The 15,060-nt window shown below is 52.3% G+C and overlaps 2 protein-coding genes across 2 annotated transcripts in view; one reads left to right on the plus strand and one right to left on the minus strand.

Annotated features, from left to right (window-relative positions):
• Positions 1 to 952: 952 nt before the first annotated feature.
• Positions 953 to 13,501, minus strand: LOC122380246 (DDB1- and CUL4-associated factor 5-like). The gene is made up of 13 exons (XM_043363235.1): positions 13,295 to 13,501; positions 10,713 to 10,910; positions 9,565 to 9,748; positions 8,715 to 8,851; positions 8,095 to 8,233; positions 4,723 to 4,864; positions 4,308 to 4,437; positions 3,834 to 3,955; positions 3,374 to 3,502; positions 2,919 to 3,081; positions 2,587 to 2,637; positions 2,144 to 2,327; positions 953 to 1,855 (listed from the first exon to the last, which is right to left on the minus strand). Exons 2-13 carry the CDS (start codon positions 10,900 to 10,902, stop codon positions 1,333 to 1,335), a joined length of 2,094 nt encoding a protein of 697 aa, XP_043219170.1. The 5' UTR covers positions 10,903 to 10,910; positions 13,295 to 13,501; the 3' UTR covers positions 953 to 1,332.
• Positions 13,502 to 13,869: 368 nt separating this feature from the next.
• The window catches only part of LOC122380249 (BLOC-1-related complex subunit 5-like), a 29,313-nt gene continuing 28,122 nt past the window's right edge, over positions 13,870 to 15,060 (plus strand). The window contains exon 1 of the mRNA XM_043363237.1: positions 13,870 to 14,086. The gene's annotated coding sequence lies outside the window, so the exon portion shown is untranslated. The remainder of the gene's footprint in view (positions 14,087 to 15,060) is intronic.

Consider the following 15,060-nt stretch of genomic DNA (forward strand, 5'->3'; position numbering starts at 1 on the left):
AATGGTGCTTAACAATTTACAAAATGATCCCCTCTAAATATTTGAAGACCACTGCAACGAAATTATCGCCAAATTAACGAGCTAGAGCCTCGTCAAATATGCTATGTAAACCGGGTTAATGCTAACAACGCTTGCCAGTTGCGCTAGAGATATTGGAGTGGAGACGTCAGAGAAAAAAAGTCATTAGATTTCTCCCATTTCCCCACGTAACGTTGAACGGCCGTTGCGGCCTTATCTGGTATGCGACGGCCTTATCTGGCATAAAAAATGTCTCTAGAAGTCTCTAGCTAGTGTTAAGCCTATGGACTTATAGGGAAATGTATCCGAGTACTTGGTACTGCCTCCTCCAGGTACTGGCTGGCAGACGGATCAACTTTGGAGGCCCACCATTTGGAAATTAGGCAATTTTGAGACGAATGACTTCGGATTGGGGCCTCAGCCACCTTCTTCTACACGTTTCACTGAGTAACTCCGAAATTTCGGAAAAAACCCTGATAATACCTTTAACATTAGAGTACCAAGGACATAAAAGACAATTGCAACTAAAGAGATCAAATGTACCTCATATTACAGATAAAGTAAGTAATAACGCTCTTAGCGCTCTTCTTCAGCATTTTCAAGAGAGTGGCGCCAGTGTGCCTCGTGGTTGGTTCTAAAGGAAACAGTTCACTTTTAACATGTTTTTTTTTTACACTAGAAACACATCATGGATCAGTGTAGACTTTGTTCCGCCCTTTATTTCTATGGTTCCGCCAATACTTCCTCACAAATGTGATTCACGATAAGCTTTCACACGTGTACCTAGAGTGTGAGTGGGCAATCGTTTTGCCTTTGGACATGGACTGCCAGCACATGAATTTGGTGACGATAGACGTTGGAATCGATGTATTTTCCGATTGGACGATGACACACGATTCAACACGCACCTTCATGAACAGCGGCTACACTGAAATCCACATCTACAAAATATATTGAAGCATATTCACAAAAATAATGTCACAAAGCACAGCCTAGCGTCACCCGTCAGTATGACGCCACGTCCAGTGACGTCATTCGGACATTAGCAGTGACGTCATCTCCCCACCGCACGGCGGTTGCCGGCTACCCTGACACGACCACTGACACAAGGAAGGGAGGGTCAATAATGTACCACCCACGCGAACGGGCCTGGATTGAAAGCTCGAGACGCTTTCGCGCTAGCTGACTGCCAAGACTGGTCGATCGGGACAGTCTATCGCCTCCACGGCTGGGTAGCGGATATTCTATCACTGACGAACACATCGGGAATAAACATGGCACCAAACACGTCCACGACCTCACTGGGCGGCGATCTCAGTGGTGCCTGCGATAGTTGCGTCTCCGGAAGTCGCTCCGCTTTAGCCTGCTGAAGTTGTCCTTGGTGTTGCCGTTGGTGAGCGGCGCCTCCCTGCGGCCGGCCGGTGACTGCGGGGACGGCGGCGAGCGGACCGGTGACTCCTCGCCCTCCGAGTCGCCGCCCAGCGCGCTGAGCAGCTTCCCGAGCCGGCGGTGGTGCGGCGGCCGTTCGTCGCTCGACTCGGACGAGCTCTCGGACGAGGCGGACGACAGGGGCCGGCTGGGCCGCCGCGGACCGCCGGAGGACGACGCCGAGCTCTGCAGACCCGAGCCGGACGGCTGGCCGTCAGCAGCGGCGGCGGCGGCCAGTCGCGGCGGCCGGCGGAGCGGCGCGGGCTCGGCCTCCGCCGGCGGACCCTCCGAACCCGGCTCCGACGGCTCTGACGGCTCCGAGGGCTCGGAGTCGAGCACTGCGAGCGGCGGCGCGCGAGCTGTGTACCGGGTGGTGACCTGACGGCCGCCCATCGGCAGCCACACGTACCTGCGCGCAAACACAGACATTACAGATAACGAAGGGTGACAAGCTGATACATGGGGCCGGACGCGTCAAGGAGGGCTACCAAGAGCTCTGGCCAAGTGACCCCTGTCTGTAAGTTGTGTCAGAGCTACGATACGGAACAGTTGCAGCAGTTTACAGTACCAATAATCGAATACCGCGACAAATAACACTGAAAACAAGTTAACGGTCTAATGATTTGAAGCGCAAACTCCAGCGTATATAGCATTCACAACTTTCCACCGATCCCCAGTCCCTATAATTGCCGCTCACCTGGCCTTATGCAGCACGCGGCGGCGGCGCTCCTCGGGCTGCGGTGACGGGTCGCCGTCGGAGCCGGAGCTGTCTCCCGCGCCGCCCTGCGCCCGTCTGCGGCGCAGGCGCGCGGCGCGCATCAGCTGAGCGCGCTTCAGCTCGATCATCCGGGAGAGGATGTTGTCACAGCCCCGGCTGGCCTCTGTGGTGTGGGGAAGAAGAGTGTTAAAACGGCTCCACATTCACTTCAAGTTGGTCGGGACAATAACTTCCATTGCACAACACACAAAGTAACTGTCTAGTCTGTGATAATAAAAACTTTAGTACACATTGCACTTAGCCGTTCAGTAAACATCAGTGTCACAAGGACATTACTGCACATTTTTGCTGAAAAAGCGACACTATGCTTTAGTTAGGTAGATAATCCGTCGATGATATTCAAATGTGCCTATCATACTTACCCGAGTCAGAAGTAGCAGCGAAATAGCTATGGTGCTCATGAGTGGCCTCGTCTGAAAAGAAACGTCTCAGTAAAACGGTGACTTTCATAGCCTAGCCAATACCCACAATTATTCACAGTCATAGAATATGTATCTTGATCGCAACCGCAAACCAGTACGCATGCTTACAAACGCCAAGCCACTAGGATGAAACTATAACACGTCCACAGCTGCAGCGCCCTGTGCACATTATCACAAGTCAGCCGCCAGACGGAACACGGTATTGACGACTAGCTAAAGACCACCAGCACATTCGGCGCTCCTTCCCTACTGCCCCGCCTGCCCCCACTGACCGGAGCTGGGCTGGCGGCCGCCGCGGCCCACGCCGTCCTCCTCACTGCTCGTGCTCGTCTCCGTGGTCTGAGCCTCAATGTCGCGCTGTACCAGCGAGTCGAAAAAGGCCAGCATACGCGGGTCCTCCTCAGATGTCTGCGCGTGCATGTCCGGCCCCAACGCCTGGTGGGGGTAGGCGAAGCGTCAAACACAAAGGGACAAACACAGCCCTAGCGGGGGCAGGTGGATGCTGCTTGGACACAGATCACACATTTTTTATCAACAGAACGAGAGAAAAATACTCGACAGACAGTTAAATCGACGAACTGTCAAAAGCAGTCATTGGGATCACATCCAAGCAGTCCAAGGAACCCAATCGTGGTGCACAGAGCTCCCAGTTGTCACAACTGTCTGGCGAATGATCGCGAGACTCCCCCACACCCAGTGGCAGGACGCTGACGATGCCGTAACTCACATCCTCTGCAGCGCTGAGCACCAGGTCGATGTACTCGCCCTGGCGAGGGGTGCGCCGCTGACGGCCGTCACGCTCGGAGTCGAACGACAGGCCGCCCTGGCTGTCCGGCAGGCGCAGCGGACTCCAGAGCTGACGGACGGGAGGCGGGAGCGGGGTGTCAGTGACGGGGTACGACACAATACATACGGAGATTCGTCAGTGACCGTTAGGACAGAACATTAAAAGACAGTTGTCAGGGACGTTGGAGATGCGAAAACGAGCACCAGATTCAGAAAAGACGCTGTAGGTAGGTGAATATGATGAATGTCAAGTGTATTGGTTGGTACAATGCATTGCAAAGAACCTCCAGATATAAAACTACGGTTATCTCTAGTCTCTTTTTAATACACACCGTAGAACGTGACGTTCACTATAAATTCACCGGCATATGGCCGGTCCGTTCTCCGTCCCCACCACTGACCTTGATGACCTTCTCGACGCCGGAGGAGGCGAGCAGGCCGTTGTGGGGGCAGTAGCGGACCTGGTTCACGATGGACCGGTGGCCGCGCAGCACCGAGTGTGCCCGACTCACGTGTCGTACCTCTGGAACACGGAAAACACGTTAAATGGCAGGTGTTACAGTACTCACAATCACATACAGCGCCCGGCTCACGTGTCGTACCTCTGGAACACGGAACAGGCGATGAACGGCTGAACGTTCAGCGTAAGCAGTGCACGGGAGGGGCTGATGAAAAGGAGACCGTGATAGGGGTAACCGTGATACGCGGCATGGGTTACGTGCACAGAAAAGCAGCTTTTCCGAGCATCTGTTTTCATCTTTCAGCATCTGTTAGCCAAAAAGACTAAATGTACGCTGATATCTAACAATACATTCAGGCAGTCCAGCACGAATGAATCCTCACGGTTTTCTCATGACTTCGCGCTCGTTAGTTACCTGGATCGTCGGGAATCTTCCACATGTAGAGGCTGAAGTCATCACTGCCAGAGAGCACGTACTGATCGCGGGAGCCGGCAAAACAGCAGCTCTTCATTGTGCACGAGTTGTAGTAGAGCGGGTTGTCGAACTGTAACGACACACGGAACCGGTCAGACGGCTGGACAGCGGGTACGAGGGGCAACAGTGGGTGTTTTATGTTGTAGCTGTTGGAATCGGTCAATTTATCTATCGGTGACAGTGGTTGGAGCGGAAAAAGAAGACGATATGCGCAATACAAGTTATAGAGAATCATACATAAATAGGGCGATGCCATCTCAAAGTAAAATAATGAATCGGTAGACTATTCACCCACAGCTGTAGGATAAACATCGCAGATCACAAGAAGTGTACCTAACTGGGGCGTACCACTAACCTGGCAGAGCGGAGCCGAGGACGTCCTGAGGTCGTACAGCACGGGCGGCAGCCTGCGACGGAGAACGAACAGACGGCGTCCGTCCGAGCTGTACCGCGCCGACATGGCGCCGTACCGTGAGCCGCCGTACCGCTGCAGTACCCTGTAGGTGCGCAGGTTAAGAGTCACACACAGACACACAGACAGTACCGCAATCCGCCGTACCGCTGCAGTACCCTGGTACACAGGGGCGGTCGCAGACTTGGAGTTTGGGGGGGGGGGCAACTTGGCAAAGGGGCCCCTGCGCTGACCCGGGGGGCCCGGTGCTAGCTTAAAGGGGCCCACGGGCGTAGTGCACGGGTGCAGAAATCCAGGCCATGGCCGGTGAAGCGGGGGGGGGGGGGGGAGGGGGGTAGGGAGCGGCACCCGAGCGGAGGCTCAATGCGAGCTTTGAGGGTGTACCATGTCGAAAAGGTACCGATAAGTGCATTTTGAAGCATTCACCTATCCGTGCTTCTATCCTCAGGATACTGAAATCCTTCTCCTCCACGCCGCAACCCCCCTCCGGGCTGGACAGGCAACTTTATCTCACGCGGGCTGCTCCCTTGGAGCGGCACCGCTGCTCCCGAGGGAGCGCACCCCGTAGCCGGGTGCAGTGAGTGCCTTGGGGCTGGGTGGCCTGTCCTCTGGACGGGCTCAGCCCCGGCGACTCACTAGGGTGCCTGCCCAGACCAATGTCTCCCCCTAATTCCTATCATCCTTCCGGCTCTGCAATGGTCTTGTCGACCGAAAGGGCCTAACCCAACAAAACAAAAAAACAAAAACAATTTGAAGCATTGATATTGTCAATAATTCACGCAACTGTGAATGGATTACCGCAAAAGTAAAGGCGGCTTAGGCGGCTAACTTTGCCATTTTCTAAGATCATCGTGCTAAAACTTTTGACAGTGGGTCATCGGTATCTGTTCACTGTTCAATCACATGTGTTCCGTTTCATCTTTTTTTTTTTTTTTACTTGGGCACAAATGTAAGTTTTGAAGATCATAACAGTAGCAAATGCTTCGAAAGATGGATAGTGGGCAAAATATCCTAAATTTGTCGTGCTGCATGGAAAGTAGTGTTGCTGAGAACAGGGGGTTTTGTTCCAGATTGTTGTGGATGCAGAATACATTGTCTGCACTCACTGCAGAATTATTGTTGGTGCAACTGCGCCCACTGCACCCATGGTTCCTACACTTATGGGCCCATCGATAGCGCTTCGGCGATACCTATCGCCTAGAGGCTGCAATGGGGCCCTTAGAGTACGGTGTCAGACCCCCCAGAGGCAGGCGTTGGACCCAAGGGTCAGCGAAGGGCCTCAAAGGCCCAGGTAGGGCCCTAGAGGCTGATGTGAGCCTTCAGAGGCAAGTGCATGACCCCCGAAGGTAAGGCATGAGACCCCCAGAGAACATAACAGGGCCATCATTGGCCGGTGTAGAGACCTCATAGGCCAGTTTGGGGCCCCTCAGAGGCTAGTGTGGTGCCTCAGGTGTCGGTATGAGGCACTTAAAGACCGTAATGGGTCTTCAGAAGCCGGCATCGATCCTTCAGAAGCCAGTACGGGGCCCTCAGAGGCACATAAGGGTCAGTTTGGGTCCCAGAGACAGAAATGGGACCATCAGAGGCCGATGTGGGACTTTTAAAGGCTGGTTTGGGCCCTTAGGGGCCAGCACAGGGCCTGCAAAGGGCAGTTTGAGACCATCAGAGACCGAATTGGGCACTCAGAGGCCAATGTGGGCCCTTACAGGCCAGCATGGAGCCCACAGAGGTTAGTGTGGGGGCCCTAAAAGACCGACATGAGCCGGCGTTGGACCCTGAGGCCAGTAGAGGGCCCTCAAAGATGGGCTCTCAGAGGCCGATGCGGGCCCTTAGAGGCCGGCATCGGGTCTTCAGAAGCTCGTGCGGGGCCCTCAGAGGCTAAGGTGGGTCCTTACAGGCCAGCACGGGCCCTCAGAGGTCAGTGTGGGGCCCTAGAAGACCGGCATAGGCCGGCGTTGGACCCCAGACAGAAGGCCCTCATAGGCCACGATGGGCCCTCAGAAGCCGATGCTGACCCTTAGAGGCCGGCATCGGGTCTTCAGAATTCAGTGCGGGGGAGGGCCCTCAGAGGCTAATGTGGGCCCTTACAGGCCAGCATGGGGCCCTCAGAGGTCAGAATGGGACCCTAAAAGACTGGCATTGGCCGGCGTTGGACCCCAGAGGCCAGTAGAGGGCCCTCGAAGGTCAAGATGGGCCCTCAGAGGCCGATGCGGGCCCTTAGAGGCCGGCATCGGGTCTTCAGAATTCAGTGCGGGGCCCATAGAGACTAATGTGTGTCCTTACAGGCCAGCATGGGGCCCTCAGAGGTCAGTGTGGGGCCCTAAAAGACCGGCATGGGCCGGCATTGGACCCCAGAGGCCAGCGGAGGGCTCTCAAAGGCCAAGGTGGGCCCTCAAAGGCCAAGATGGGCCCTCAGACGCCGATGCGGGTCGGCCGGCATTGGGTCTTCAGAATCCAGTGCGGGGGCCCTCAGAGGCTAATGTGGGTCCTTACAGGCCAGCATGGGCCCTTAGAGGTCAGTTTGGGGCCCTAAAAGGCCGGCATGGGCCGGCATTGGAACCCAGAAACCAGCGGAGGGCCCTCAAAGGCCAAGATGGGCCCCCAAAGGCCGATGCGGGCTCTTAGAGGCCGACATCGGGTCTTCAGAATCCAGCGCAGGGCCCTCAGAGACAATTATTAAAGGCTGGTCTTGGGACTCGAGAGACAGAAATGAGGCCACCAGATGCCGGTGTGAGACTCTCAGACGCCGGTTGGGCCCCTAAGGCCGGTTTAGGGGCCCTCAAAGGCCAGTGGAGGGCCCTCAGAGGTCAATGTGGGTCCTCAGCGGTCAATGTGGACGCATGACCGCCACTGAAGGGCCCTCAGAGGTCCGTGTAGGACCCTCAAAGACTGGTATGAGAGCTGTTAATAGCTGGCGTGGGTTTCTCGAGCCTCGTGACAATCGAATACGGGCCAGGGCCCCATACGGCCATGGGGGCCCATCGGTTGTTTGGGGGGGGGGGGGCAAATGATATGATGCCCCCCTGATTTGCCTTTGGGGGGGGGGGCCATGGCCCTGATGCTCCCCCCCCCTGCGACCGCCACTGCTGGTACACAGGTAGACAGAGTCACACACAGACACACAAATTACAGCACCGCGAGCCGCCGTACCGCTGCAGTACTCTGTAGGTGCGCAGGTTAAGAGTCACACACACAGAGTAGTACCGCGAGCCGGAGCCGCAGAACTGCAGCTGTAGTATCCTGTAAGTACACAGGTACACAACGTCACACACAGACACACTAGCTAAATATCCTAAAATCCTAAAATTGACTTACTTTCCGGGCATGGCCACATCATAGACGGCTGCACCGCTCTTGGAGTTGGCGGTGGCCACCAGTCTCGGTTCCATGGGACTGAACATGGCTGAGTAGTAGGCCGCCAGAGACTGGCCTTCCTCCACTAGTGAGAGAGGGTCTGGGGACAGAGGAGGGCCAGAGGCGTCAGCGCGGTGACCGGGTGTGGAATCTTTACAGTAATGACGTAAAATCGCTACGGCGAATTTTTGGATTGCATCTAGCGTAAAGGCGATATCAATTTTACAGAATCGTTATAATATGAGACTCTGTGTCCCTATTGCAGGCTACATCACTTCCTCCCGCATATATGCACAATGTGGCGTTCTTTCACCCACGATAGTAATCGTCCACTCGCACTGCAGTCTCCCAGCAATGGGGAGTGCCACTGATAATTGTAATCTAGCCACAATCTGCTTATTACATATTACGATATCCCACCTTTTCTTGAAGGACATCCATATACAAGAAGTACCTAAATTACAGACCAGCAAATTTTCTCGAATTCTAGCAAGTGTTCTGATTATTAGCGGTGAAACCACACCACCGACATCACAGCCCCACCAGGTTCATCACCCACCCACCCCCATCATCCGACCTACCTGCGAGACTCATCCTGAGGTCGAACAGCAGGACGCGGCCGTTCTCACAGGACGCGACGAACACCTGTTCCTGTGAGGGGTTCACGTGCAGACCGTAGACGGCCTGCTGTTCGGTGAACACATCCACTGCGGCACCCCTGTCCGTGGATAGAGAACATGGGGGGGGGGGACGGAGTGATCTTGGGGCTGTTCACGGACCCTGTGTGCGGTCGGACCGCACACAGGCTCTAAGCTCCGCCCACCGCGTCCCTACGTCAGCCTTCCGTCACCGCACACAGCGATCGCTGTGGCCGGTCGGGACTGGCCACAGCGGACCGTCCACCGCACGCAGCCGTGACGTCAGAACCGCCTACCCATCCCCTACCCCCACGCCTGCTGGACGCACCGCACACACCGCACGCAGCAGTGTGCAGTGTCCGTGAACACCCCTCTTGTCACATATCACTGTCATCTGTCAGTCACCTGACCTGGGATATCTCTATTCAAATCCAAAGCACCCCCGGTATCCGACTTCTCAAATGAAACACCACCATAATTCATGGACAGTAGTGAGGACGGACACTGAACGCTTAACGCTACAATACTGGGAGCATGCGCTAAAAAAATAAGCAAGAAATCGACGGGGATGCAATGAATCAATTAGAAAAGGTGAGGCTAATTTATGAAAAACCGCATAGGACGGCCACACGTAAATGAGAAAACGGGTCACATAGAATGATCAGACCCATTTTCTTCACGGTCGTTGAACAATATCGATCAAAAAACGGTAGGAGGTCTCACAAATCATCACTTAACAAAAACAGCGCGGATTCTCCCCACACAGCACAGTAACTCCAAATATCGCACTTACGTCGTCAGGTCGTGCACGATGATCTGTTTGTCGTTCCCGGCTGAGAAGACGCGCCTCTCTGAGCCGTCAAACGCCAGGCAGAATATATTGGAGAGATGCTGTGAGACGAGCGGTACACAGGCCAGCGGTCCGCCGGAGACGGTGCGCGATACATCCCAGACCAGCACCCGGCGGTCGTCACCGCCTGCCGGGCACGGTCACAGGGCAGAGGTCAGTGGGGTCGGCGGCAGGGGTGGGGGAATGGGTTAGCGGGTAGCACAATGGTCAGCCAGAAAACACGCGGCGGGAAGGAAGTTCAGGCACTGATCGAGATCGGGGTCGGCTGACGGACATAGGCAGTTCAGCCAGAAGTACGTAGAAGTTTGGTAGTGAAAGAGCGGAAGCCAGAAGTTGAGATCAAGGTCTGAGGTATAGGGACAGAGACTGAGGCTCAGAGAACAGATGACGTGAGTCTTTGGTCAGCGTTAGAGAACTGAGGTCAGAGAACTCATGGGATCAGGGTCAGAAATCAGCCGACAGAAATCGGTGTTCGGCAGTCAGCACTCAGCAAGTCAGCACCGCAGCACCAGCAGTCGGCATTATATGACGCGTAGAAATTAAAAGTTCATGTCTCAGAATGAACAGACAAGGTTCCAACACTAAAGGCACCATTATGAAACTACGGATAACAGAACACCAGAAAGGAATTAAAGCAGACGATGTAACTATCCGGACGACGCAGTGCCTCATATAAGTTTGGAATCGATAACCGCAGGCTCGGAACAATATCGAAAGGAAGTGTCTCAAACTATTCGTCAAAATCCGCTAATTATCGAACGGACATAGTTACTACGAGATCAGCCAGGAAATGCAAAGAGAAACGACAAACTCAGAGCTAATAACGCGCGGCGTTACGCACGACGGCATCGACCAGCCCAGTTGGCGTCGGTGGCACTGGCATTTCTCGGTAGAACAGAAAGTAATCAACATTGATGTTCAGATGATATGCAATACATCGGAAAGGTGACGAATTGATCGTTACACCGATTCTATATCATCACTTATATTTCCCAGCATACCCGAACCGCGATAACAAACAACTATTGACATCAAGTTCGCTTTCTCTCAACACAATCCGCGCAACATCAGCAGCTTCTCTCACCACTCACCTGACACCAGCAGTGACCCCGATCCAGAGAACTCGATGGCATTGATGCAGCCGAAGTGTCCGCGCAGGTCACGGTTATACAGGTAGGAGGCCGAGTCCAGACGCTGGTCCATCAGCCCTGTCAGGTGACTGCCGCCCAGGCCGAGAGCACGACGCTCCAGCATCGCCACTGGATTACCGGCCACCTGCATGGTGGACCCTGCGGGGGAAAGGAAGAGCTGTCAGACGACAAAATATACCCGCAAAGCAGAGTCACGAAATAACTATTTACCGCCTATGAGCAACAGTACCTGTGATTAACAAGCAAGCGATTTTCTGTTTATCTGTGGTTCAATGGTAAAAACTCTGTACTCGTATGAGTGGCCCAACCCAAGCCTGTGACATATTTGACAACTTAATATCTTGGCTTGGCAACTGCTTGACTGCTTGCCAACTTTGAATGAATATTAATGATCAGCATGGTACAGCCACACTTCAAGTAAGTGGAGTTATTTCATTGTTTCCCACTGTTACAAAGTTGTTCCCTTTTCAATAGTTTTAAAGAGGCTTATACCTTGGCAGGCGCTCGTCTACACCGATTACCGATTAACTAGTATTTTTTTTTTGTGGGATAGCCTCATCGCTTCTATTGAGCATCAGACTACTCTTATCATAAGGGGTGATCATAAATACGCACTTGCAAAATGAAGGTGTAATCAGGGGGTGTCACTACTTTGTTTCGCCATAGGTCCAGTACTAATGTCATTGGTTTCAATCCCGGTGACGTCAGTGCTGTGGGTATTCTTATAGCAGGTGTCTCACATGCTGCCACCGGTTTGGGAAAAGTCGCTAGATTCGTCAGGGCTAGAGATATTTCTACGAATTCGCTATATGGGGTAATTACATAGCGGTGATTTAAAAAAACGGAGTCAGTTTTTTTTTCTGAGGGGGGGGGGCAAGGGGGGTACAACAGATAACTTGTTTCCTGGGAACGCCTGATCGGAGTCAGGCTTGCAAGGCCGCGTTGGAAAGCGTTCGAGTAGACAAGCCTAATGGCTAATTAGTAATGCGAATTATCATCAGATACTTGGGGGAGGGGGGGTGCGTGGGGGGATTGCCCCTTGACCGATAGCTCGGGAACGGCTGATCGGAGCTAAGCTTGCAAGGCGACGTTGGAAAGCGGTCGAGTAGACAAGCCTAATTAGTAATGCAGACTATCATCGGGATACTGGGGGGAGGGGGGTGCGGGGGGGGGGGTTGCCCCCTGACCGATAGCTCGGGCACGGCTGATCGGAGCCAGGCTTGCAATGTGGCGTTGGAAAGCGTTCGAGACTCGAGTAGACAATCCTTATTAGTAATGCAAATTATCATCGGGATGCTGGTGGGGGGGGGGGGGGGTGCATGGGGGGGATTGCCCCTTGACCGATAGTTCGGGAACGGCTGATCGGAGCCAGGCATGCTAGGCGGCATTGGAAAGCGTTCGAGTAGACAAGCCTGATGAGCAATGCAAACTATCATCGGGATACTAGGGGAAGGTGTGTGTGTGTGGGGGGGGGGGGGGGGTACTAATTAGGATTGCCTAGTCGAACGCTTTCCAACGCCGCATTGCAAGCCTGGCTCCGATCAGCCGTTTCCGAGCTATCGGTCAGAGGGCAACCCCCCCCCCCCCCCAAGCACCCCCCAGTATTCCGATGATAGTCTGCATTACTAATTAGGCTTGTCTACTCGAGCTCGACCGCTTTCCAACGTCGCCTTGCAAGCTTGGCTCCGATCAGCCGTTCCCGAGCTATCAGTCAAGGGGCCATCCCCCCACGCACCCCCCCTCCCCCAAGTATCCGATGATAATTCGCATTACTAATTAGCCATTAGGCTTGTCTATTCGAACGCTTTCCAACGCGGCCTTGCAAGCCTGACTCCGATCAGGCATTCCCGGGAAACAAGTTATCTGTTGTAGGTACCCCCCTTGCCCCCCCCCCCCCCTCAGAAAAAACTGACTCCGTGTTTGAGATCACCGCTATGTAATTACCCTTAATAGCGAATTGGTAGAACTATCTCTAAACCTGACGAATCTAGCGACTTTCCCCAAACCGGTGGCAGCATGTGAGACGCCTGCTATAAGAATACCGTGTTGTGTAAGTCACTACATCTGAGAACTTCCTGCATTTGTTTCTCATTAGAGGTGGCCGTATTGCTTTTCCTGTGACGACACATTTGCGTCACCGGGATCGAAACTGGCTTTAAACAAACTGCTCACTGCTCAGTGCTCAGTGTCGCTACCTCCTATATATGGCCTTGGGTGTAATGTTTGAGCCCATCACATTAACATGGCACTTGCTGGGCAGACTTGCCTGACATGTATGTTTTTTGGATTCAGCATGTCAAAATATGTATGAATGTGAACAAATTATCATTGAAAGAACCCAACCAGGTGAGTCAACCAGGTGAGTGAGCATTTTTCTATGTTGTGGTACCGTTTTTGACAATATTGTGTGGTTTTCATTCAACTTGAAGCCCAGGGTGCAATAGGCGATTTTCACAAAAATAAGGAGCATCAAGATATCGGCCGATCGACTGAACATTTTCACATTAAAAATGTATACCCACCTTATTGCATACACTTGAAAATAGATTTGAGGTTGAAATCTCTGGGAAACACTTTCAGATCTTTACAGAGCAGCCTTGGTGCAACCCGTGCAACCCAGCTGATCAATGTTGACTTGCACTTCCGTTTACTTCCTGCTCAAAAACCCTGCGAATGTCCCAGTCTAGGACACCTATTGGTGCTTTTCGGCTTGCGCACACAGAATAACAGAAAAAGTTGCCTTGCGAACAGAAAGTTTGCGATGTTTCCGTACATTTAGGAGTCAGAAACGTCTAAGAAATATGTAATTTTGATGACGTCCTTGGCTTTGTGATTCGGAATGCAAACTAGTTAGCATTCCTAGCTATTTATGCAAGTTTAAATCACTTTCTCAACAAATTTGAAAGAAAACTTTTTGTGTCTAGTTCGGTCGATATTTGAAATCCATATACCAACAATTTTTTTTCAAAGTTTTGGGCAAAAAGTATATTTTGCTATTACTAGTGACGCAATTTAAAATGCTGTTTAGGAAATAATCATGAGATGATAATTCCCACATAATTCCAAGGATTCCTTAGTTCGCGGTTGAGTTCGCGGATTCCTAGATGATCCTTTCGATCCTCTCGATAGATGGACTGTGTTCCGCGAACTTTCAATTATTCGATTTTTATCAATTAGAGATTTGCATGCTGAAAGGGGTTTTGGTTGTGTCTGATAACACAAATTTGCTGGATTCATGGTAGGTATTTTATTTCATTCCTGGATCATTGCCTCAAGTGAATCCGTACCTTTCAAGACTGATTTCAGCTTTGAAGGTGGGTTACTCATCAGCTTGCACACTGACAAGGCTGAGGCTGGGAAAAGTTAGGAAAATTGAGCTTGTACCCATTGCACATTGCATTGCAATTGCAGGACAAGGTTGCAGGACAAATTTTTGTTGGCACAACTCGGTGTTCGTAATACTTTTTCCACATTAGGTCAAATTAATGTCTAAGAGTACAGAATGTAAGGTAAGGTCAGGTACTGCTAATGCAAGGTTGCAATTGCTTGGAGAGGTCTGACAGCCAATCCCATATGGTGTAGTGAAAGCACACATCTTGTGGCTGCATCCAGCTAGGGGCTGAAGCAGGACAGGTGGTTAATGTTGATATGGCTCTTGACTAGTATGGTTGCAGTTGGTGCCTGGTGGCAGGCTTTAGCTGGACAAAGTTGGGGACTGGCTGTATGTGGCTGTCAGACTTCAGAGGGTTGTCATTTCATCCTCAACTCAACCCTCAGTCCCCAGTTGACAAAGCTCAGGTGTCAGAGCCCAGAGAAAGAGGTTTGTTTGGCATCCAGTTGGCTGGATTTCAGGGCAATTCTAGTCATAACTTGCCAATTCTGGGGCATATCAGCATGCCAATCTGCCTCATATCTCAGCCTGCAATTAATTCCCTCATCCCAGCCAATCCCAGCCCACCAGTACCTTGTCTGTCCATCTCTCACCCCATCCTGTTAGTCCCTCATCCACCGATCCCTTGTCCTTGCATGACAAATACCTGGGCTGACAGCTCTGCACTCTGTAAAGGTTGTTCTGGGGGCAACACATATACATCAGTAAGACATTTCTGATGACATTTCTGACATCACAAATGACTATCTTACATCAGTAAGACAGTCATTTGTTATGTGGGACTCCAATGTACAAATGCAGATCAGTATCTAATAGGTGTATTTGCAACGATCAACATACAATATCATGGTTGCTTTTTTACAATATCACCAATAGGATATCATGTAGGTACACTGT

The sequence above is a fragment of the Amphibalanus amphitrite genome, unplaced genomic scaffold (assembly GCF_019059575.1).
Source record: "Amphibalanus amphitrite isolate SeventyFive unplaced genomic scaffold, NRLGWU_Aamphi_draft 000094F_arrow, whole genome shotgun sequence".
NCBI lineage: Eukaryota > Metazoa > Arthropoda > Thecostraca > Balanomorpha > Balanidae > Amphibalanus > Amphibalanus amphitrite.

Bases quoted from the DNA above. Each gene is read 5' to 3' on its own strand.
- LOC122380246 (XM_043363235.1), bottom strand. From the start codon at position 10,902: ATGCAGGTGGCCGGTAATCCAGTGGCGATGCTGGAGCGTCGTGCTCTC. The intron at 3,082-3,373 runs GTGAGTTACGGC...TACCCCCACCAG, and splicing joins TGCTCAGCGCTGCAGAGGAT to GCGTTGGGGCCGGACATGCA. The intron at 2,638-2,918 runs GTCAGTGGGGGC...GTTTCTTTTCAG, and splicing joins CGGCCGCCAGCCCAGCTCCG to ACGAGGCCACTCATGAGCAC.